The sequence below is a fragment of the Rhamphochromis longiceps genome, linkage group LG14 (genome assembly GCF_057381845.1).
Source record: "Rhamphochromis longiceps isolate RC_006_pf linkage group LG14, R_longiceps_female_GT1.1, whole genome shotgun sequence".
Taxonomy (NCBI): domain Eukaryota; kingdom Metazoa; phylum Chordata; class Actinopteri; order Cichliformes; family Cichlidae; genus Rhamphochromis; species Rhamphochromis longiceps.
The window spans coordinates 40,583,218-40,605,470 of record NC_140570.1 but is presented as its reverse complement, the minus strand read 5'-3'; the positions used below and the strand labels follow the sequence as shown (position 1 = coordinate 40,605,470).

The following is a 22,253-nucleotide window of genomic DNA, read 5'->3' as shown; positions in this document are numbered from 1 at the left end:
GTGTCACTGTGGACAAACGTCTCCAACCAGAAACCCTGGATGACTAAAGAGGTCCAGGTCCTGCTGAAGCAACGTGACGCTGCTTTCAGATCCGGTGATGGTATGCAGTACAGTGCAGCCAGATCTGAGCTGAAAAGAGGCAACAGAGAGGCCAAGGCAGCGTACAAGAGGAGGATCGAAGACCACTTCAGCAACAACAACTCAGGACAGGTATGGCAGGGAGTTCAGCACTTAACTACAAACCTTGCAATACCACGTTGACTGAGGGTAACGCGGAGATTGCCGAGGAGCTGAACCACTTCTTCGCACGCTTTGAGGTGAAGGGACCAGAGGCAGCAGCAGCATCCCAAGCCTCATAGTGCAGGAATATGAGGTGAGGCGCACACTGAGGGCAGTGAACCCAGGAAGGCCGCCGGTCAAATTGGGGTGAGCAGAAGGGTCCTAAAAGAATGTCTAACTGGCTGGTGTCTTCACTAAGAGCTTCAACACTTCACTGTCCCAGTCCTGCATCCCACCGTGCCCCAAAGTCGGCCACAGTTGTCCCACTGCCAAAGCGTACTAACATTAGCAGCCTCAACGACTACCGACCAGTCGCTCTAACACCTGTTATAATGAAGTGTTTCGAGAAACTGGTCCGATGTCACATCATGTCCTGCCTGCCACCCACACTCGACCCGCTCCAGTTCACATACAGAGCTAACAGATCAACTGAAGATGCCATCGCTACAACGCTCCACACCACCATCTCTCACCTGGAAGTGCAGGGCCGTTACGCCAGGCTGCTCTTTGTTGACTTTAGCTCTGCTTTCAATACGATACTCCCGGACAGACTAATAGATAAACTGCTGGAAATTGGACTTCCTTCCACCACCTGCCGCTGGATCAGAGACTTCCTCTCAGACCGTGTACAGAGAGTTAGAGTGGGGCCTCATCTTTCCTCAGCCCTCAGCCTCAACACCGGCTCTCCACAAGGCTGTATACTGAGTCCCCTACTGTACACTCTGTACACACATGACTGTGTTAGTTCCCACCCAGACAACACAGTCATCAAGTTTGCAGATGATACCACTGTGGTGGGGCTCATCTCAGGGGGAGATGAGACTGCATACAGAGCTGAAGTTCAGAGGCTGTCAGATTGGTGTGCAGACAACAACCTGGACCTCAATACCACCAAAACAAAAGAACTGGTAGTTGACTTCAGAAGGAGGAAGTCCGAGCTGCAGCCTGTCAGCATTAATGGGGAGTGTGTGGAAAGGGTCTCCAGTTTCAAGTTTCTTAGTGTGCACATAGACACAGACCTCCAATGGAGCTCTAACACCTCTGCGGTCTTAAAGAAGGCCCAACATCGTCTCCACTTTCTGAGAATCCTCAGAAAAATGGACCTGAAGGAGCTGCTGACCGTCTTCTACCACTGCTCCATTGAAAGTGTGCTGATATACTGCATCGGTGTGTGGTTCTCCAGCTGCACCACAGCACACAGAAAGGCACTCCAGAGGGTCATCAATATAGCCCAAAAAATCATTGGACATCCTCTTCCCTCCCTGAAGGACCTGTACAGCACTCGCTGTCTCAGGAGGTTCAGGCTGCTGAGGTCCTGAACAAACAGACTCAAGGACAGCTTTTACAACAGGGCAACAGCCCTGATCAATGCTAACAGCTGACCTGACTGGATACCTCCCTGGACTTTTTTTAGGGGGGAGGTAACAATGTTTAAAACAATAATAATATTTATATTTATAACAAGGTGCAATAATAATTAATGTGCAATAATAACAGTGTGCAATACACATACACTTATTCATTTTTTTATTACTAAGTTATTATACTGTGTCGTATCGGGTCGTGTTACATGTAGTGCCGACGTAGGACAGTTTTCCAACTTCATTGTACTGCTGTACTCTGTATGACTGTGCAATGACAATAAAGAGTTATATATCTTATATCTTATCTTATGAATAAAGCTGAGTCGTTTCTGAACAACATCAAAACTATGAGAAGAACTTCTTTCCTGGAAATTTAGAAACTTTTTGTCAGAAACAGCAGAAAAAATTAGCGACTTTCCCAAATGACCAAACTCTTCGACTCTTACTCGACCGACAGCACCAACAGTTAACCAGAGACAACAAAACGCACAAACAGACTGCTGATTCAGGCCTGCTGCTACAGTTATTACTCATTAACGTGTAACAGCAGCACAGAGGAGCAGGTGAGTTACCTGTTGAACTCGTAGATGTCCTCGATGTTGCAGAACAGCGTGCTGACCTGCTCGGGTTTCAGCGGCAGGGCGCCGCAGTCGATGATGCAGCCCAGGTAGTCCTGCAGACACACACAGAGGGTTAGAGTCAGCGTTTCCACCTCCTGCTCTGCACATACTCTGATTCACTCCTTCGTTGGTGGTTTGTTTAGTTTGGCAGCACTCTTTACCCCGACGCTGTCGTGAAAATTAAAGCAGCTTTCAGCTCTGACGCGAGCCTCCAGCAGCAGGTGTTTGATGTCTGACTAATTAGGAATGTCAGCAGAGCGGGCAAAAGTCGGAAAAACACGGGGCATTCCAGCTCGGGAATATTCACGGCGCTGGCGTCCGAGCACATGAAGCGCTGCAGCAGTTTCCTATCAAACGTCACAGACAGGTAGAAGACAGCGCTTCATAATTAATGTCAGCCAAATCTGTGAAAACACGGCGGCGTGGAAGTCTTAAGATCAGCTGACACACTTTTGTCCCAGTTTGTGTTTGGCTCTGGTTCTGATGTTTGAGCACTGTTGGATTCATGTTGTAATATTTGAGTTCTGCTTCCTGTTTAATGTTGGCTTTACTGTCCTGCGTGTGTCGTTTCCGGTCTGCTTATACAACACGTAACATACGACACACGTGACAAACCGTCGGTATGTCACGTGTTGGGACGAGAATGCTCTGGGTTATAGCTCTGTGTTCAATATTGAGTCTCTTGGGTTTTACTTTCATGTTGTTTAGATTCTGTTTCAGGTTTTATTCGCTGTCTGTCTGATTGTCTTGATCGTTGTCACCTGAGTCTTGTTTCTAGTCCTCGGTGCATGAATAGTCCTGCCTCTGCTGACTTTTATGTTATGTACTGTTGTTACGGTCCTGGGTCAGTGACCCAGTGTTTTGAGTTTTGCCTTCTTATTGAACTTTGTTTTCGTCAGTTTTCATCATTTCTAGTCTTTTGGTTTCAGCGTTGGCGTTCTTAGTATTCTGTTTTTTCCTGATGGATTAATAAAGTTTTATTTAATCTAATCTAATAACTTTGATCTCAGCCAAACCGATTTTCTCCGGAACAAATAAAACAAACATTTACATTTTAGTTATCTGAGTGACTTATATATCATGTTTAACCTGAGCAGCGAAAGACAGCAGGCGTCTGAAAACGATGAAGCCGGGAGTCCGCTACTCTCGCCAGCTCGAGTGACCATTGAACCCCCCGGCTAGCTATCGAGCAGGTGGGTGGCAATAAAGCAGTGTCTTTGAGTTTCCTCCGACTGAGTGTCCTGCATTTTGGGTCCTACATCATGCCGGCCACAGCCTTTGGATTAATACAATATTACTAATTATTTTATTTAATGCCCCTTAAGGGGTTTAAATAACTTCACAGGGTAAATCACATGACCTTAGGTCAGTTTACCTTCAACTTTAATTCAAGTTCAAGCATTTCTTATCACAGCAACACTAAATGAAACATTTCAAGTGAAATTTTCCCGCCAGTGTACGAGTGCAGAGTAACAAATAAAAGGCGTGATGTGCTGGACAGGACGTACAAACAGCTCAGCATGCAAACCAGGAACCAGTCATTTAAATCATGATGATTTGTGTGCACGCTGCAATGCACAGGCTCTCATAAAGCTTGCGTGGTGATATCGGCCGTGCAACGCCAACGTTTACAGGAACAAAATCATGTGACGTGGAAACTGCCCGCGCTCCTCAGCAGGCAGTTTCACATCGATGAACAGGAGGTGACGGCTTCTCGAGTGCAACACCCGAGCAGAGGTGCCAAAGCAAACCTGTGCACATCGACACTTCCTGCGCGAGCAGGAAACCACCTCACCGTCAGAGACGCCGAGCTCAGGGTGCCCGCAGGCAGGAGGGTAAACAGGAAGCAACCAACTCGTGAAAGAGCAGGAAGTAAAGGAGGAACAGAGAAGCTGATTATCAGACTGCACAGACGCCGAGGACAGTCGGTCACGATGCTGCAGATGAGAGCATGACTGCAGATTCATCGTGTTAGGATTTATTTACAGCAGCTCAGCAAATGCAATTTCCTCATAATGACCTTAAACGCTGTCACGTAGGAGAGAATTAGCTGATGTAAGGGTCCGACTGATGCTCTTCCACTGCTCCGGCTCTGCTGGTTATCACTACGGCCGCATGCAGTTTGTCTAGCTTCACCTCGTTCCTAATTCACAGGTTTACCAATCATTCAGACTCAGAAGTGATCAGACAATTGAGTGAAAGCAGCTGATACATTTGCCTTCATTAGTCTGCACTCAGTAACTTTTTATATGGACACGTGTGACGTGGTGCAACCTTATCCAAACATCTTGCAGGTAAACACTCGACCACCGTCGAGAGAAGATGCACATCAGACAGAAACAGTGTGAGAAGCACGAGAGGCCGAGGTCTGCTCACCAGGTCAACACTTAAACAATCGAATCAGTGCTCCTCTTCCCGGGTCTGCTGCCTGAATCCACAACAGAGATTAAACTGCTGCAGTTGTCATCACACATGCCCCGAGGTGTTCCCGGAAAGAACCGTGCTCATCATTCGCTGTCAGATTTAACAGAAGGGTTTTAAATATCCCGTGAACGTCTCGGGTACTTCCCATCTGTCTGCTTCTCCTGCTTTTGGGTCTTTTGACATTTAGGTGACTCAGTTTAACACAAAGCTGGACGCTGTCCTCCAAGATTCAGGTTTCCTGCACGACCCCGTCAGAGGATGAGCTCCAGCTTGGCTCTTTGGAGGTGAACGGCGTCAGTTTTTCATCAAATTTCACGTAATATTTGTGTGAAATTTCCCACACAGCCATCGAGCTGTTTGGGCCTGTAAACAGGCAACACGAGCCTCCTAAAAATACCTCAGAGAAGGAGATTAAATTACACTTTTTCCTTTTTTTCTGGTTCCACATCAGGATGCACTTTGAGTATGAACGAGGCCGTTGTGTTGTGCTGCTTGGAGGTTTTATGTGAACCAAATTATACGTGATACGGTGCAGCGTGCGTTTCCAACGCTCGCTGCAGCGAACTCGACGTGTCGGCCTCTCGTTGGGACTCTCAGGGAAACTCGTATTTCTAGGAGACGGCTGCAAACATAAATCATTTCCATTCTTCCTCCATCACTCGCTTTCTGTTTTTTCCTAAATCGTGTCCAAAACAAGCACTCGCTCTCTCACACACAGCTCCCCTGTGTGTGAGAGTATAATGAGGCATATAATGAGAGGCCTTGGCCACATTCAGCACCTTTTAAAGGCAAGAGGAAAAACCCAGATGCACACTGGAAGGCACGGAGAGGCAGAGATGAGTGAAAAATGACAGAGCTCAACGGGAAGATGAAGAGAGGAAGACGAGAGGAATGAGGAAGAGCCGCAAGGGAAACGTTTCTTAAAACAATCAGAGAGCGATCGCAGGGAGAGGAAGAACCAGGAGAGGAGCACGTTTGTGAGGACGGAGCGTGGGAAGCGTGAGAGATGAGAAAACGTGACGGCGGTTTAAACTCGGATGCAGAAACCACAGAATGTGCTGTTTGTCTGCAGGACGGCGTCAACGATGCAGTCACAGCCTCGACCGTTCTGTTCTTTCCACTCGGCTGTTTACACGCCGCGTGACTCGATACGCTCCGGTGTTCACAGCCGCCGACGCTCCTGATCCCACGTTCGGGTCAACAGATGATAGCTGCCGCCCAAAAGGCCGTGCTGGGAGGAAGCCGCTCAGAAACGGGACGTTGCCCCAGGAGACGGAGAGTCCCTGCTAGGCCCCACGGTTTGGGTTCAGTCAAGTTAGCCATGCATTTGAAAATAATTAGTAAATAATGTGGACTGAGGTCACTCTGGCGCGCTGCGGTTGTGATTTGATGGAATTGAACTTTGAGTTGAGTCTCAAATGTTGAGGCGGATTTTTTATCTATGAGGCAGATAAAGAACTCCAGGTGTCACAGACCTGATCTGGAAGCTCACGTCTTCCAGTTCAGTTTGTGGCTAAAGCTCGGTAACCTGCTGCATCCTGAGAGGTGACGAAGCTGCACGTGTCTTCCTCACGCGCAGCGCTGAGCGGCTCATGATGGCGGCGCTGTAACCTTGTCTTTTGCACTGATTGCATTTTGTTTCTGCTCACAGAGTCTGTGCCTCCCATCCGGTCACCTCTTCCTGCCCTCATCCTCCGCCTGCTCCACCAACCCATCGACCTCATAACAGTTTACACGAGCGATGGCGAGCTCTGATGTGGTTGGTGGGCTGAATGTAAACACTGCCTCTGCTCTGCAGCCTCTTTGTTTCAGCCTCGCTTTGCTCTCTTCGCTCCTGCGTTTTTGTCTTTCCCTTCATGTCAAGTCCAAATTTTTTCTCTCCTAATCTTTGTATCCTTATCCTCTTGCTGCTACTCCTAAACCTTTCCCTTCTCCGTCACCTCCTCCATCTCTGTCTTCTTCTCTTAACCCCTCTTCATCTATCTCTCCTCCCCCTCAGCTTCCTGTCCCCCTTGGCTGCAGGCCAACAGCTCCATCCCCTCTTGTTCGCTTCGTTTTCTCCGTCCACCCCAATGACGCTTGTTTCAGCAGTTTTTTGACAAATCTCTGGACTTCAGGCATCAGGGGGGAAGGAGGTAAAAGAGACGAGTCGAAGCAGGTGGAGCGACGTCAGTCTGCTGACAGCTGACGTTATGAGACAAAGAAGGAACGACGGAGACGAGCTGCTCTCAGACGCTCAGTCTTCCTCTTTCCAAGAGTTTCTGCACTGCATTGTTCTCAAACACACACACACACACAGTGAGTGTGACATCATGTAGCCTCAATCAAAAACAGATTTCAGCAAAACCTGAAATACAGAGAAGAGCAGGACTGAAGACTTACATTACAGGACAACACACAGACACACACACACACAGGACAGAGGTGTGAGGTATGCTGCAGACGTGCTGCACAGAGCTCAGGTTTCAGGCTCTCTGTGACGCTCCGGGTGGACGTTAGATTTAATCACCTGGTGGTCCCTCCCAGTGGTGAATCACCTGATATCAGTCTGATTCTTACTCGAAAAAGTGGATGAACCGGCGTGACCGTGAGTGAGCTTGAGCCCAAAGAATTCAGTGATAATAACGATCCAATAACAGTCCAGAGGAGTCATGTGACTGTCAGAGTGACCTGTGAGTGTGTGTGTGTGTGTGTGTGTGTGTGTGTGTGTGTGTGTGTGTGTGTGTGTGTGTGTGTGTGTGTGTGTGTGTGTGTGTGTGATGGCAGAGGATGAAAGCAGCAGTAAATTTTCTCTTTTACTTCAAAAGGATGTTTCACACTCCGATCGTACAGCCACACACACTCACACACACACACCTGGCTGTGGCACACCTGGGCCAGTGATGGACGAAAACACACACACACACACACACACACACACACACACACACACACACACACACAAACAACAAAGTCAGCAAATTCTGTCAGGACGAGTTTTTCTATTCAAAAGTTCCTTTGAAGAGAACTAATTTTTCACTCAGCGGGACACATTCCTCGCTTAGGAGAAATGTGGAATGATTTCCCACAATGCAACAGGAATAATAGCAATAAGGCTGGTATGTCTGACATGCAGACGTCTATCTGAGCTCAGCTTGTGTTTAGGAGTGATGCCAACGAGAATAACAAACTTTAAAGTGTTCTTGGAGGCTACATTCAATCTTCTCCTCTTTAAGCACCGGTGGTTGCCTTGCTCATGGGCACCACAGTGCTGTTGGTCAGAGAGGCTTTCCTATCCTGACTTTATCCTTCTGCACTGGTTCGTTGGCCTTCAGAGCGGAAGCTCCGAACATCCATCAGGGAAATTTTACTTCAAAAAGCCATTTAACACATACAAACTGTGTTGTGCTTTTTTATAAACTGAAGGAAGAGAGCAAACTGAAACTGAACCTCAGGCCAGCAAGAGAAACAGCTGGCCTCAAAATGCGTGTGGACAAAGATAAGAAAAGCTGCAGTTCCTCGGACGTCCACCGGGGGCTCCAGCAGCGAGTCAGTCCCCACAGGCTGCCACATTAAAACGTTACAGCAGAAATAAAGAACTTACAGCCTGATGCTGTTTGGTCATTCGTGTTCTTAGGGTAACACGAGTATTCTAAGACAGACACTAGAGAAGAAGCCGTGCTATCAAATGCATTTACATGCACTAGCGTGGCTTCCTCTCTGATCATAATTCTGTTGGCTGCATGTTCTCACACGAGCAGCTGCAAACAGCTGGAGGAAATAAACGCACAGTTTCTAAAAGTCATGAGTCATTTTGGGCCCGTCCTGCCTCCTCCGGGTCGGAAACGCTGCAGTGACGTGAATACTTTGGATGGTTGGATGAAAGCTCTTACCTCCACGATGCTCTTCAGATCTCTGACGTAGGCTTGCTCCGTCTCCACGATCTCCAGGACCACTCGGTCCAGCCGTGAAAGCTGTCTGGGCGTGGCCACCGCCGCCGCCACTGCCACCCCCACCGGACTAGCAACATTACTGGGGTGGCCGCCTCCTCCTGTCACCTTGGCGACACACGCCCCTCCTCCTCCAGATGCTCCTCCTCCGCCTCCATGAGGTGTGAGGGGAGTGAGGTCCAGACTGATGTCTGAGCCATTTCTTTTTGGCGTGGAGGACGACGATGAGGCGTTGTATGTCGGCACTGCGCCGTAAGGAAGTGAAGAGGATGAAGAGGATGAGGAGGAGTGGGAGGAGTCCTGCAGGGAGACTGACGAGGCAGAGGAGGAGAGGGAGAGGGAGGCGGGACGCTCTCCGTCCGAGCAGACGGTGTTGACGGAGGTGCAGGAGGACGACGCTCCTCGCTCTCCGGATGACATCATCCTACCCACAATCCCACTCAGAGATGAGACTGAGGAGGGACGTTTGGCAGCTGGAAAGAAGAGAGAAAAATGCACAAATTAGTCCACGAGCTCGTTTTAAACAGAGTTTAAAAAAGAAGCCAATACGAAAGTTGAACAAGCTGCAGTTCCTCTAACGTCCACCAGAGGCTCCAACAGTCACGGTGTTTTTATAAGTTATGGCTTAAAGTTTGCACTTTTCGGGGCGTGGCCTATTTGACTGTGCCTATTTGTGTAGCTGCTAGCTGTCTGCTAACCAAGTTTAGCTTATAACACTCCAGTTCTCCCTTCTGGCTCCAAAAACCTGATACTGTGGCCATAAAACGAGACATCTTTTATTTACAGGCTGTATTTTTAGCTAAAACACCCAAACAGAAACCAGTGGAACACGCACGTTTCCTCATGCGTGTGATGAGGTGGGCTCGGCAGCAGAACATATGACAGTGACGCTTTGTCTGTGCAGAAGTGGGTCAGTGAACTCACCACACACTAGAACAGCTGACTGTGAGCGCACAACATCCAAAGTCAAACATAAGGCCTGGGGCCCAGAACTGGCCGGTTACAGCCTGTGTGACAGCTTTTGATATAGACCCCGCCCATTCACAAAGCAAAGTAATGAAATAATAGATCAACAGTTAAATGACAGAAAAGGTCTTTCACAGTTTACAACAACACCATTTTTTACAGTGTGTCCACAGTAACACGAAGCTTTTCTGTAATTTTACACGTTTCTTTTGTTTCTTTCAGCTCGGAGAGTCGTGCAGCAGCGTTTCTTTATCATGTGGACAAACTGAGACGTACTGTTGGAATTTCACTTCTTCTCATATTAGTACATCTGAGGGATTAAACGTAGGAGAGCTTCATGGTCCACTGAAGACCAAAGTGTGCTGTATGAGGTCGTGACAACGTTTGACAGCTGAAAGGATGATTCAGCAAAGCTGGGCGGGTGTATATGGTTAAGCCACGCCCACTTTTACACCTCAGTTATGTTGTGTTTTTTGTGGGTCAGCTGGTAAAGAATCATGAGGTGGTGTCAAGATGTAGCCTCTAGACCTTTGGCCCATGTAAGGTGGACCTGTGGTTTACCCTGCTCAGCCGGGCCACAGCTGGGCCACAGCTGGGCCACAGCTGGGCGGTGGCTTCAGCCACAGCCGTCCAGTCGTCTCCGCTGCTAGTTCACAGTTGAGTGATTTATCATCAGAAATCAATCAATCAGGCTGAATCCTCGATGAAAACGAGGCTCGTTTCCTCGTTCTGGTTTAGAGGAAGGACCGATGCTGATGAGCTGCCTTCACACTAACATCAGTGGGTGTGTTGTTCTCCACAGTGGAAGATAAAAACCATCTGAACGCCTGCTCGGTTCTTCCATGTCCCAACACCTGCGGCCACACCAGTGTCCATCATAAACTCCTCCCTCCTTCAAAACCCAAAGCAGCGCCTTACCTGCCCGTCCAACAGGTGATCCCTCAGAAACACTTCCAGCGGTTGCCACGGTGACTTCCTGATCAGTGTAAACCTGCCGTGTGACTTTCAGAGTAAACAGGAAGTGTGTGCGCAGCAGAGCGGATCGTCTCTACCGACACACTCTTCCTCTTTTTGTACATTCTTCCTTTTCATGAAAGACTTTCTCACATGTTAAAGGAGCAGCCATCTTTACCGTGACTCCACCAGCAGCACGTCTTCAAGCTTTATTTCCTGTTAAAGTTCAGCCCTGTCACAGAGCGCGAAACCCAGACTGCTGATAAACACCTGGGGCCTCCTCGGTTCCTAAAGTCACAGGAACACCGAGGCTCCACTGAGAGCGCCGCAGGTGACATACCATCATAAGATAAGGATGATGGTGGCATCGCTCCGTCTCACTGAAGGATTTCTAAAAAAGTCAACTCTGCACAACAAAGACATGAAGCTAAACAGCAGCGATGTGTGGAGGCTTACTGAAGCTGGACTGATTGGCGTGTAATGATGTGCGAGCTGGTGGCCGGCTGGCTACATGCTGTGGATAAGCTGATAGCACAGCGCAGAGGAGGGAGGAGGCTCAGGGTTAAACTGTTCTCTGGGTTAAAAGGTCACATCGTCGGACCAAACAGAGTCTGAGACGGCCCCGGCCTGGACTGAGTATGTTCTCCAGCTCAATGCTGGACTTCCCTGATGCTCCTCAGTCTCTGGTCCCTACATCACTGAGAGGTCTAACGAGGGGCTGCCCCCCCTCCAAAGTCATAAAACAGCACCAGAGAAAGTTAAGATGTTACTTTAAGGCAAACCCGCCGAACGAGATGTGCCACAAACACACGTGTGAAGTGTGAGAAAAGCCGTCAGAAGCACACGATGTGCTGCAAACTCAAAGTTCACAAAGTTTTTCATTTCTTTTGTTTCCCTGAAACGTTTAGCAAACGCTCCCTGCCAGTTTGTGGTTTCAGAGTTAATTACTGAGTCTGTTCGTTTTCTTCTCTGCATTTCTCTGAAATGCCACCAAACATGGCAACATCTCTGCGACGGCGAGCGCCGCTTTTAAAAACCTCTGATCCTTCACTTCAGACTGCAAACCTGAACCACACCTGAACCGAGCCCGGCAGCGAGACGCTGAGATGGAGAAGTAATTAAAGTCCATTAGCGTTTAAATTCCAGACGTCCCGGCGGGAGGACTTTCCGTACGCCGTTAGATGAGAACATTTTTCCACTTTCCAGCTGATATTACAGAGTTTCGTAACTGCAGATTCTTACAGGAACGCCTCTGGCAGCAGCGTCGTAAGCAGCTGACCTCACGTGCATGTGGCTGATGCTCCAAGAATTACACTCACGTTATTATCTGTCGAAACGTAGTGTTATGAGGAAGGAAGCAAAGCTCGCTGAGGATGAGTGTCAGCCTCACATTAAACTCTATCAGGCTCAGCTTTGTCCCACCCACCAACAGAAAACTGGGTGGGAGTTGTTATCCTACACCTGACTCTTCCTAAAGCTCATACGGTCTGCCAGCAGGCTGAGGACAGTCGTGAAACAGGTCACAGAGCGTGCACAGCGTTGTCGTGATTGCCTCGGTTGCTAGCAGGTTGCTCATGGTTTGCATGGAAGACGCTGACTAGTCTGAAAACTTCGAGCAACAAGTCGCCAAGCAGCAGCAGCAAAGACTTTAACAAGCGTTCAGTGAACGATCACAGGCCTAATACCAGCTGTCAGCAACCTCTCGCCAACTGGATGGAGAATGCTCGTTTGCCCAAGTGTCCGACAACATGTGACTGCTGTCCCGTCACACCTTCATCCTCCTACCTGGGACTTTGGTGGTCTCAAAAATGGGACTTTTATCTGCCATTACTGACACGCCTCCAAACCTCGGTACGAGCATATAAGGTGCAGCTGGAACCTGAATAAGCAGCAGATTTAATCTGTAGGACAGATCGAAGCTGGTCGAAGGTCTGGTTGACTCGCTGTGGTTTTTGAACACTTCCACTTTGCAACACACCGCTGCGAGTTGATGGTGGAACATCGAGGCGGGACGCCGTGTCGCAGCATCCTGTTACAGCACCGCTCCCAAACTCACTGAGCTCTTTAGAACAAGTAAAGGTAAAGGCCAGCTGCACACACCTGTGACTGGATCAGGCACGAAGAGGCTGCACGTGCACTGTTTTATGCTGATGTGTGGGAAAGATAACCATCGGACCGATTCCCTGCACTCACAGCTTTTACTTCATATTTTCCTGCAGATATTCTCAAATACTTTTAGTATTTAGAGGTAAAAGTACTGAGATGATAAACTGCATTTCCAGCTCATCCTGAGCTACAATGAAGAACATCGCACAGGATCACCTTCGTGCTCCTCACAGCCCGTCATTAAACATCAGAGAAACACAGCTCAGTCAAACAGCAGAACAAAAGCCATCAGAGACGTAGAGCGACTTACTTTGAGTTTGCAGTGTGTGTCTGTGTGTGTGCGTCAGGCAGTCCACATGTTTCTCTGTTCAGATCACTGATTTAATGACACAGCTCACCGTTGAACACCGACTGAACAAAACTGCTTCTCAACACATCTGATTTCCTGATTTCCTGTTATTGGCTGTGTGTGTGTGTGTGTGTGTGTGTGTGTGTGTGTGTGTGTGTGTGTGTGTGTGTGTGTGTGTGTGTGTGTGTGTGTGTGTGTGTGTGTAAGAGAGAGAGAAAATGACACGAGCATTTGCCAAACCACATCCTGCATTTGAAGTCAGGTGCAGCGCTTTCAGATTATCTCAAACACACACACACACACACACACACACACACACACACACACACACACACACACACACACACACACACATACCTGTAAAAGTGTAAATAGATGTGTGTAACTACCTGATGTAATGTTGTGTCCTTATAAACTGACACAGGAAGTGTCTGTAGTTGTGGTCAGTTTGTCGTCACAGCCAGCTGGTGCTGTGTGAAACATATTTTCATTAAAACTTTAGCAGCATAGCTGCCGTTACCCAAAAACCTACTTTTGTCTAATGAGGCCCATCTGACCAAACAGGAAGCTGACTGTCAGAGTAAAATGTCGACATTCAGAGAGATTACTTGGTTTAAAGATCCGACCCGGAGCTGCTTTTCTTCGGGCTAATGTTACCTAAAGCTAGCTCGCTAACACAAATAAAGCGCGAGCTGTCTCACAGCAAAACCCCGTCGGCTCATTCATTCAGAGCTAGCTGTTAAATTATAATAAACACCCAACCAGCAAACCACATCCACGCTTTCTTTTTAAAGATACTGTCAGGGTTCGGGTTACTAAATATTTGGTGTGAAGGCGTTGGCCGATGTGACGTCACTGCCCGTCCTGCTTTCTCCCTCTGGGACGTAAGTTAATGTGCATTTATAAACTTAGCGCTGGATTCAGGAATGAGCTCACTGCAAACACCAGAGGCGCCCCCTGCTGGACAAAAAAAAATACTTGACTGGACTTGAGAGCGTCAATCATTGAACACGTGCAGCTAGCTGTTACGGAGCTACACCACATTGAATGTAATTGAATTGAAATTGAATTTAATGCATATTGTTAATTTCCTTTGGTCCTCGAACATGTTGCGTTTCTTCAGACGTGCTGTGAAGCTAACTGACACTGAGCATTAAAAACAGCCACATGTCCTGAGCTGACAGTGATTCTGTGTCTAACGGTTCCATAAAACGGTAGAAACAACCTTCATGGCGAATAAGACAAAAATCAGAATTTTACTGTGGACGCAGGAAAAATGGCAGAGAAACCTGGTTACAGGAGACAAAGTGCGTGGACGCGTCAGTCATTGCACTCAAACACAGCTGAGCCTGAAGGCAGAGAGCGTTTCACCATTTTTAAGGTGGAATTTCCCTTTAAACACATGCTGTAAATCTGTGAGGCGGCGTGGATTCCAGGGTGTGATTACAGTAATAAGAGAGCAGCTCCTCGCTGTCATTAAGAGTTCGACTGTGACGCCACAGGTTTCTGCTTCGACCGCAGCATGTGGAGCCGGCGGCGCCGGAGGCGGGAGCGTTCCCGCCGAGCCGTCCTCCCAGGTGTCCTCAACCACTGGGCGGGAGTCGGAATCTCACCGTGAAGCCACCTTCAAATATCAGGTCAAACAGCCTGCGTGAGGGACACGGCACGCTTTATTTCAGCCAATAATGTTCGAGCAGGGAGAAACAGCGGAGCTTAAATAGTGACGGAGCGAGTTACACCGTCAGAGGATCGAACACGTCCTGGAATCAAACCTAAACAGCCGACGCAGGAATCAGAGCAACGAGAGGCTGAAGCGTCTGCAGTCATGCCCACACGTTGAACAGGAAGCGTTTCTGGTGGGCGGGTCCTCAGTAAAACTCCTGTGATTGCAGCAATGACCAATGAGAATGCAGGACACCGCTGACTGACATGTGGACGGGCTGTACGGTTTCCTAGGCAACCAAACTTCCTGTGGATGTTTTTCTGACAAACAGTAAAACAATAAATATATTCACTGAGACGTTCAGGCGCTCCAGGATATAACATAATTATCATTATGACAAAGGAATTGCTCTATGCCCTTCAGGGGGTTTGAAATGTATTTATTTATTTTGAAAGAACATTTTGAGTTATTTTTGTATCCAATAACAAAATAAATAATCCCACTGACAATAATAATAATGATAGTACTCAACTTCCTGTCTGCTGTTTTTGATGTGGTCTTCTCAGGCGCTCGTTTCCTCTTTACGTGCTCTGCGCTGAGATGTCGTCAAATGTCCGTCAAACCTTTCTTTGACCCCTCCCCGCCGATGTCGCCTCGTCTCACGTGACTTTTTATCTGCAAAGTTTCTGGCAGGAAGTCTGACCTGAGAGGCTACGCTCAGCTTCCTGTCAGTCCTCAACAACTGTCACTCATGATGTTGGAAACTGAAGCTGGGCCCGCCTTCTCCCGAGCAGCCCCGCCCACTTATTTAACCCCCCACAGCTATTAACTCTGAGGATAAGAAGAAACACGAAGACGGCTGTGACCAAACTCTGAAGGGTTAAATACGAGGAATGTAACGTAAAGCCAGATGTTTGAATAGTTGGAATTTAACTTTGAGCTCAAAGAAAGCACTGGAGCTGGACCCTCAGCGGGGAAACACCCAACGAGGGCCTAAGATCGTTGAAGAGGATCTCAGTTTACGGCTCCAGAGCCGCCGTAACAAACACAAAGTCCTGCTTTGACACAGTGGATGCAAACGCTCTCTACTTTGATATTCGTGCCGAGCGTCCCGCCGCAGAATCGATTTGGAGCAATCAGACTCCACCGCGATAAAAATCGAAGCATTTAAAGTGATTAAAGCTTCGGCGCAGTTATTGTGCAATCGTACGGCCATTACATCGGAGCGCCGCGTTCTCCCGGCGCTCTGGCAGCTCAGCGTTAACAACAGCCGATCCTGTGCTGAGATCTCTGCGTGTGCTCGGGAGCACGTCTGGAAACCGTCAGCACCGAACGCATCGCCGCAGCCACACATGAAGCACAGCGTCCACCATGCAGAGACAGCCCGAGGAACCAGACTCAGTAAGGTGGACTGAGGCGGCCCCGTGCTCGGCTCCACTCGCCTGACACGCTGAAAACGTGGAGCATCAAGAGAAGGAAGTGAAATCGTATGTGCAGCATGACGAGGAGTTAAAATACATTCAGAGGACTCGCCGTGTTCTTTGTCATGTACATCTGACGCATCATCGAGCAGCGTCGCTGAGGAGGACGCCGAGGACGCAGAAGGTCTCGCCCCGACACGAGAGAGTGGAGACAACGAGCCTGAACTGTGCGTGTGAAAGTGCTAAAGAGACATGTTGACAGAGACAAAGACAGGAAGTGAGGCTTCTCAGATCATGACCTTTGACCCCCTGACGGCACCAAGCCAAATGCTGGAAACACACACACACGTTTCAGTTTCCTCGAGTTTACATTCACGTCTGCAGCCCTCAAACTGCGTGCTGGTTTAAACTCGCCGTGGACTAAAAATCATCTCACGTTCCTCTGATTAAATCTGATGAGCAACAAACACACTACGCTATTTCTACAGGTGCTTTATTCATGTTCCAGGTGTGCGATCAGTCTCCACCCACAGGTGAGGGTGGGAGTGCACGCTGCAGACCGTGTCTGTGCCGCTCGGAGCAGCGCTCCACCTTTTTCAGGAGCTTCACCCTCAGCTGAAAAACATTTTGTGTTTTCAGGTATGAAAGTGACTTTTACGCGGAGCACGCCACAGCGAAACATCGATCATTTATTAAGGAGAAGCTTTCACACAGTGCTTTATGAAGCTCTGACAGATGTTTGCCTCTGCTCTAACATCTGCATGTCTGTGCTCTAACCGCTGCCTTTGTTTCCAGCCTGGATTCTTCCCTCTTACTTATTTATTTCACAACGTTTTTATCAGCAGGGAGGCTTCAAAAAGCAGCCAATCGCAGCCAAGAACACAACTTCAGATTTTAAAAAAATCCCCTCTCTCTCCCCTCGCTCCCTCATTTCTTCCTTTCCTCCTTCCTGGTGCACGCCTCCCTTTCTCCTCCTCGCCGGCTCCTTGTTCTGCAGCCTTATCTTGGGCGTTCTCGCTATTTTCTGCCTCACGCCTTTCTGTGGTTACAATCAACAGATCTGTGTGACCCTTTATGAAGTGTGTGTGTGTGAGCGCAGAAACATTGTTCGGAGTTACAGTTTATCACCACAAACCATACAACTTCCTTCACACAGTGTATTGGTGTGTGTGTGTGTGTGTGTGTGTGTGTGTGTGTGTGTGTGTGTGTGTGTGTGTGTGTGTGTGTGTGTGTGTTTGGTAATTGCAGTGTTTTTTAAATTAAGCCGTGCTCTGGTATGTTTCTGTGTGTGTTTGTGCGCGAGCGCTAACTATGGAAGCCAATATACCAGCAGAGCAACTAAACAGCATGGTGGCTGTGTGTAATTACACATCATTACTCTGTGTGTGTGTGTGTGTGTGTGTGTGTGTGTAGTCCGTTCTGCTGGGCCTCTCTGGTTTGGTTACAGGAAGTCACAGCTGAGGGAGAAATCTGAGCTGAGGCTCCAAACAGTGAAACGAGGCAGTGAAAGTGACGCTCAGCAGCGTCACAGGAAACTCAAACGCACCAAACAACCGAATATTTAAAATGTGAAATTAGTTTAACTCAGACTCACATCTGCTCAGTACTCAGACTGTTTAAAAAGCAGCGATGGAAGCTGACTCAGGTGAGAATCAACCCCACACAAGGGCGGTGTGTTACCCACTGTCTAATGTGACTGTGGTCGTGTTTATCAGGTTAAAAGAACCTTCTAGTATTAAGCAAGCATCAACCTCCAGGGTTAAAAGTATGAAGCCAACATAGAAGTCCTAGAAACTGCAGTTCCTCTGACGTCCAGCAGAGGCAGCAGAGAGTCAGTCCCATAGACTAACACTGTACAGCAGAAATGAACATGTTTACAGCCTGATACACAAACTGTTTGTTCTCTGTGGATAGTTTCTTCTTTATAACTCGCCTGTTTAAACTGTATTATAGCAGGTGAAGTTCAAGGGTTTTACTTGGATGTTACTGAGCTCTGATTAGCAGGTCTCTGTCTCAATGCATTGCTAACCAAGCTAGCTAGCTAGCATTAGCCACTGCTTCTGGCACCAGCCAAACCACTAAAGCTACATGCCCAAACAATGGGTCACAGGTGTGGGGGTGCTACCCCGGCTATCATCGTGCGAGGTACACCCTGGACGGGTCTCCAGTCTGACACAAGGCGAACACGCGTTACAAACAAATATACAAAAATATTGACTAAACAAATATTGACACTAAAAACTTTCGTTAGTCGCTCAAACAAAGAGACACATGCTGAAGTGAAAGCTACCTTTGAGCATCGACTATGATAGGACTTGAACCAACAATCACTGAAACTCTCCTGAAGGCCTCCCAACCTTTACAGCACCAACACAGCTGTTGTCCCACAGTCCAGAGCTCCTCTCACGAGAAGGGGAACGTCACGCCCACTCTGCAAATAATCACTGCACGAAGTTTCCAAAATCAAACTTTTCAGCTCAGCTGTTCTTTATGATGGTGCGTCTCTGAGGCTTTCTGAGCATGCTCACTTACTCTCACTGTACCAGCTGCACGCCAGGCTCTGTGGCGCAACGGACAGTGCATCGGACGTCTCGTGAAGAAAAAGCAATTCAAAGTTTGTGGGTTTGAGTCCCGTCAGAGTCCGTCTTTATTGTTGGAATTACACCTGATGCAGTACTGGCCAAAGAGTGTTATTGGGACATATTTGGCCTCAGCATCAGTTTGGATGACTCACCTCAGCCACATCTAAAAGAGCCAACTGTTGGGACGCACCACAAATACCACACAACAGTATCTGCTATCTGCTCCTTCACCAAAATGAGATATTTCACGTGTCTGGAGACAGTGTTATTTTCCCTCTTTTAGCTCTGTTTTTGGTTTCCACCGGCTCCTGGAGAAAAACCTCTCTCTACATTTTTCACCGGCTCATCTGAGTGCTGATGAAGGTGTCGTAAAGTAGCTTCGTCAGAGCTGGATAGACCTTACCTGTGTTACTGGGCGATCTCTGGCTGCCACGCCGTGACCCCTCAGGCATGGTGTGATAGTGTCACAGGAAGCAGAAACCTGGAGAAACACACCAAAAATCCCAGTTAGCCTCCTCGATCAACACAAACCATATCCCAGTGCGACGTGTCTTCATGTCATGACAGCAGCGGCACGAAGAGATACGAGCTTCATACAAGCTGCTCACACAAGAGAGGAGAAGAAGAAGACGAGGAGGAGGAGGAGGGGTCCAAATAAAAGTTTCACTCTCCCTTTGTGTGAAAACAGTGAGGACATATGTAATGTTTGGCTGAACGACAAGAATGAGGTCTCTTCTCCAAAGCCTGTGTGTGTGTGTGTGTGTGTGTGTGTGTGTGTGTGTGTGTGTGTGTCCACTGGAGGATAACGGCCTCCTACACAGTCATTGATACAGTAACACAGATTGACCCAATTAAAGCGTTGTACGTAAACAAGTGTTTCTGCAGCTGTCTGCAGGAAAACTGGGAGATGTGGGTCAGAGGGGAGGGGGTACATGGGGGAGAGGGGGGAGACGGGGGTCGGGGTGTCTGTAATGGAAGCCAGATGGCGAGCAGGCCTGCTGCAGGTCTGCTGCAGGTTGCTGGTCGAAACTCTTTCACTGTGTCAGAAACACCTGCAGGTTCTGCTTCATGTCCTAAAATCTAAAGAGGAACTTTCATCGTTCGTCGGACGAAAGCAGAAGAAAGTTTCTCCTCGAGTGGAAACAGTCGCTCAGCCACCGACAGCGAGGACGTGAGCCCGCCTTCCAACCTACAGCTGATCTGAGTTTAAACCGTTTGCTTCAAATTCAGAACTCAGGGGTTTGCAGCTCACTCTGATCAGGTTCATCATCACAGTAAAGACAAACACAATGAAATGGTTCATTAAAAACTGAAATATGACGCGCAGAGCTCAGTGAGGTGTTTGTGCAGTCACTGCGTCTGTGCAGCTCAACACGACGTTTCATCGTTTGTAAAGCAGGTGAGGATTTTTGGAGCGAACGAAGATCATTTGGAGCCCTGATCTCACCCCGGGCCCCTCTGAAGCCTCTCGAGTAACTTGAAACCTTCCTCCTACTGAAGCACGTTCATGTGTAAGCTGTGCTGACTGTAGCAACAAATATTCACGAGACCAACTTCAACAAATATTTCATATTTTTCACATTTGATGTTTTTACTCAGGACGTTGTTGAGCATTAATGTGCAGGTTTGTAGCTGGAGCTGACAAGAAGCCAGAACCAAAGACACAAACCTGACTGCAAATCTTACACAGCCCAGAGCTGCACGTGGCTCTGTGCTGCAGCGGACAGCACGCTGGGCTTCTGCTTCAACACAAGTGTTCAAAGTTTGAGTCCCTCCAGAGTTTATGAACTGTCTTGAATAAGCCCTTTACCCCTTTTGTGTAATAACTCGCTGTATTGTCTTTGGGTGAAACTGAGAGGTGTGCAGGAAGGAAAGTGAAAGACGTGGGGCGGGTCCCAGTGTGCAGGACCTGAACACCATGATTGGAGAGTCTGAAGCAACAACGCTGCTCACTCAGTGAACCTGAGAGAAGACGCAGGACACGGTGTGATGGAGCAGCTCCAGCACTGTGGTTCTCACACACACGTACGTTTCCATCACTTTAGAGGACATTACATTGGCTGACGTTCGTTTCCCGGGTACGTTTATTCTTGTGGAATCAAAAAGCCATCATGAACAGAGCACACCGCTCACATCGTCATTCTCACCTGTCTGTGCCCACAGGAACGATTTTGTGCCATCAGCAGTTTCTGGGACTGAAAATAAATAAAACCTAACCCTGCAGTTCCTCTAACGTCCACTGGGGGCTCCATCAGGGAGTCAGTCCCCATAGACGTTTACCGTCTGCTACACAATCTGCTTTGGTTATGGTTAGGGGCGTGGCCTCTTTGATTGACAGGTGGATGGTGCTTCACCTGAGCTGGAGCTGTGGGCCGTGTTTGTGCTGGTGGAGCCTTTTTAATGCAATTCTAACAACAGACAGACAAAGGTGGAGCTCGCACAGCACGACAAACACGCACACGTCTGTCAGTACCTGCAGCACTCAGCACACACTGCTGTGTGTGTGTGTGCACGCCAGCCTCATCAACACCTACCCAGGTATTTCCAGGTGCATCCGCTTTCAGACACACGTCATCACCACACACACACTCACACTTACAGCACGTGTGTGTGTGTCCACAAACATCAGCTCCATTAAATTAAACAGGCGTCAAACAGGATCCGGTTCCTCTGTCCGGCCGTCTCACTCCCACTGAGCGCTGGAAACGGCTTCAGCTCCCACAGCGCATTGCAGCGTTACAGACAGCGGGGTCAAAGGTCAGCGCATGTGGCTTCTTGCCAGTTCTTCAGCTCTGAATCCCGTTCCTGTTGCTTGGAGTTTGTTGTAGAAGCTGAATCAAAACACACACAGACAGCAGTGATGAATTAAACCCAGCCGCGTGCCAGTGGACCCGAGTGTCCTCCATGGTTGGATACGAGAGTGAAATCGTCACTAATCTGTGATCCAGCCGACGTGTTTGTGGGTTCGAGTCCCGCCGGCTGCTCTTTACAGATCCCTGAGTGCAGAGCCAACACGTGTGACTCCAAGTGCCTCCTGCTGTGAGAAAAGTACCCACAGCTCAGCGTGGGCGTGGGGCACAGACACTCCAGGGTTGGTGTTTTCTGTCTGTGAAAGACGCCCACAGCTGTTTGTGTCCCTGTGGAGCGCACTGTGGACTTTACAACCACATAATATTTGAAAAGACGTTTCTCAGGATCTCCAGATGAAACCAGTGACATATAAAATCGTGTCGTCTGCACGTTCACAGTCTCGTCGTTTTGTTCTTCACGCTGTGACAGCGGCTTCATCAGATCATGTTACACGTCCACAGGTGTGGACTCACAGCAGGAGACAGACGTTACCTGAAACAGGCTGACTCACTGCCAGAGCGCCCGTGTGGCTCTGTGGAGCACGAGGCAGCAAAGCACGCAGGAAGGCAGGCAGAGGTTGTGGGTTCGACTCCCATATATGTTGCATGTATGCATCAACAGGAAGTTGTTCAAAGGTTGTGGGTTGAACTGGTGCATCTGTTATAAACAGCACACTGCTCTGTAATGAGTCTGCAGGCCTCAGAAGGAGAACGCTCCATATTACTGAGCGTCTACATTTTTCTGTG

The 22,253-nt window shown here is 48.4% G+C and overlaps 1 protein-coding gene across 2 annotated transcripts in view; it reads right to left on the bottom strand.

Annotated features, from left to right (window-relative positions):
- Positions 1-22,253, bottom strand: part of plekhg2 (pleckstrin homology domain containing, family G (with RhoGef domain) member 2) — a 62,023-nt gene that overhangs the window by 29,336 nt on the left and 10,434 nt on the right. For both annotated transcript variants that reach the window (XM_085380732.1, XM_085380733.1), the window contains exons 2-4: positions 19,061-19,138; positions 8,560-9,089; positions 2,216-2,316 (exon numbers count right to left, since the gene is read on the bottom strand). In XM_085380732.1, the coding sequence (XP_085236858.1) occupies positions 2,216-2,316; positions 8,560-9,089; positions 19,061-19,109 (680 nt within the window). In that variant the 5' untranslated portion in view covers positions 19,110-19,138. The remainder of the gene's footprint in view (positions 1-2,215; positions 2,317-8,559; positions 9,090-19,060; positions 19,139-22,253) is intronic.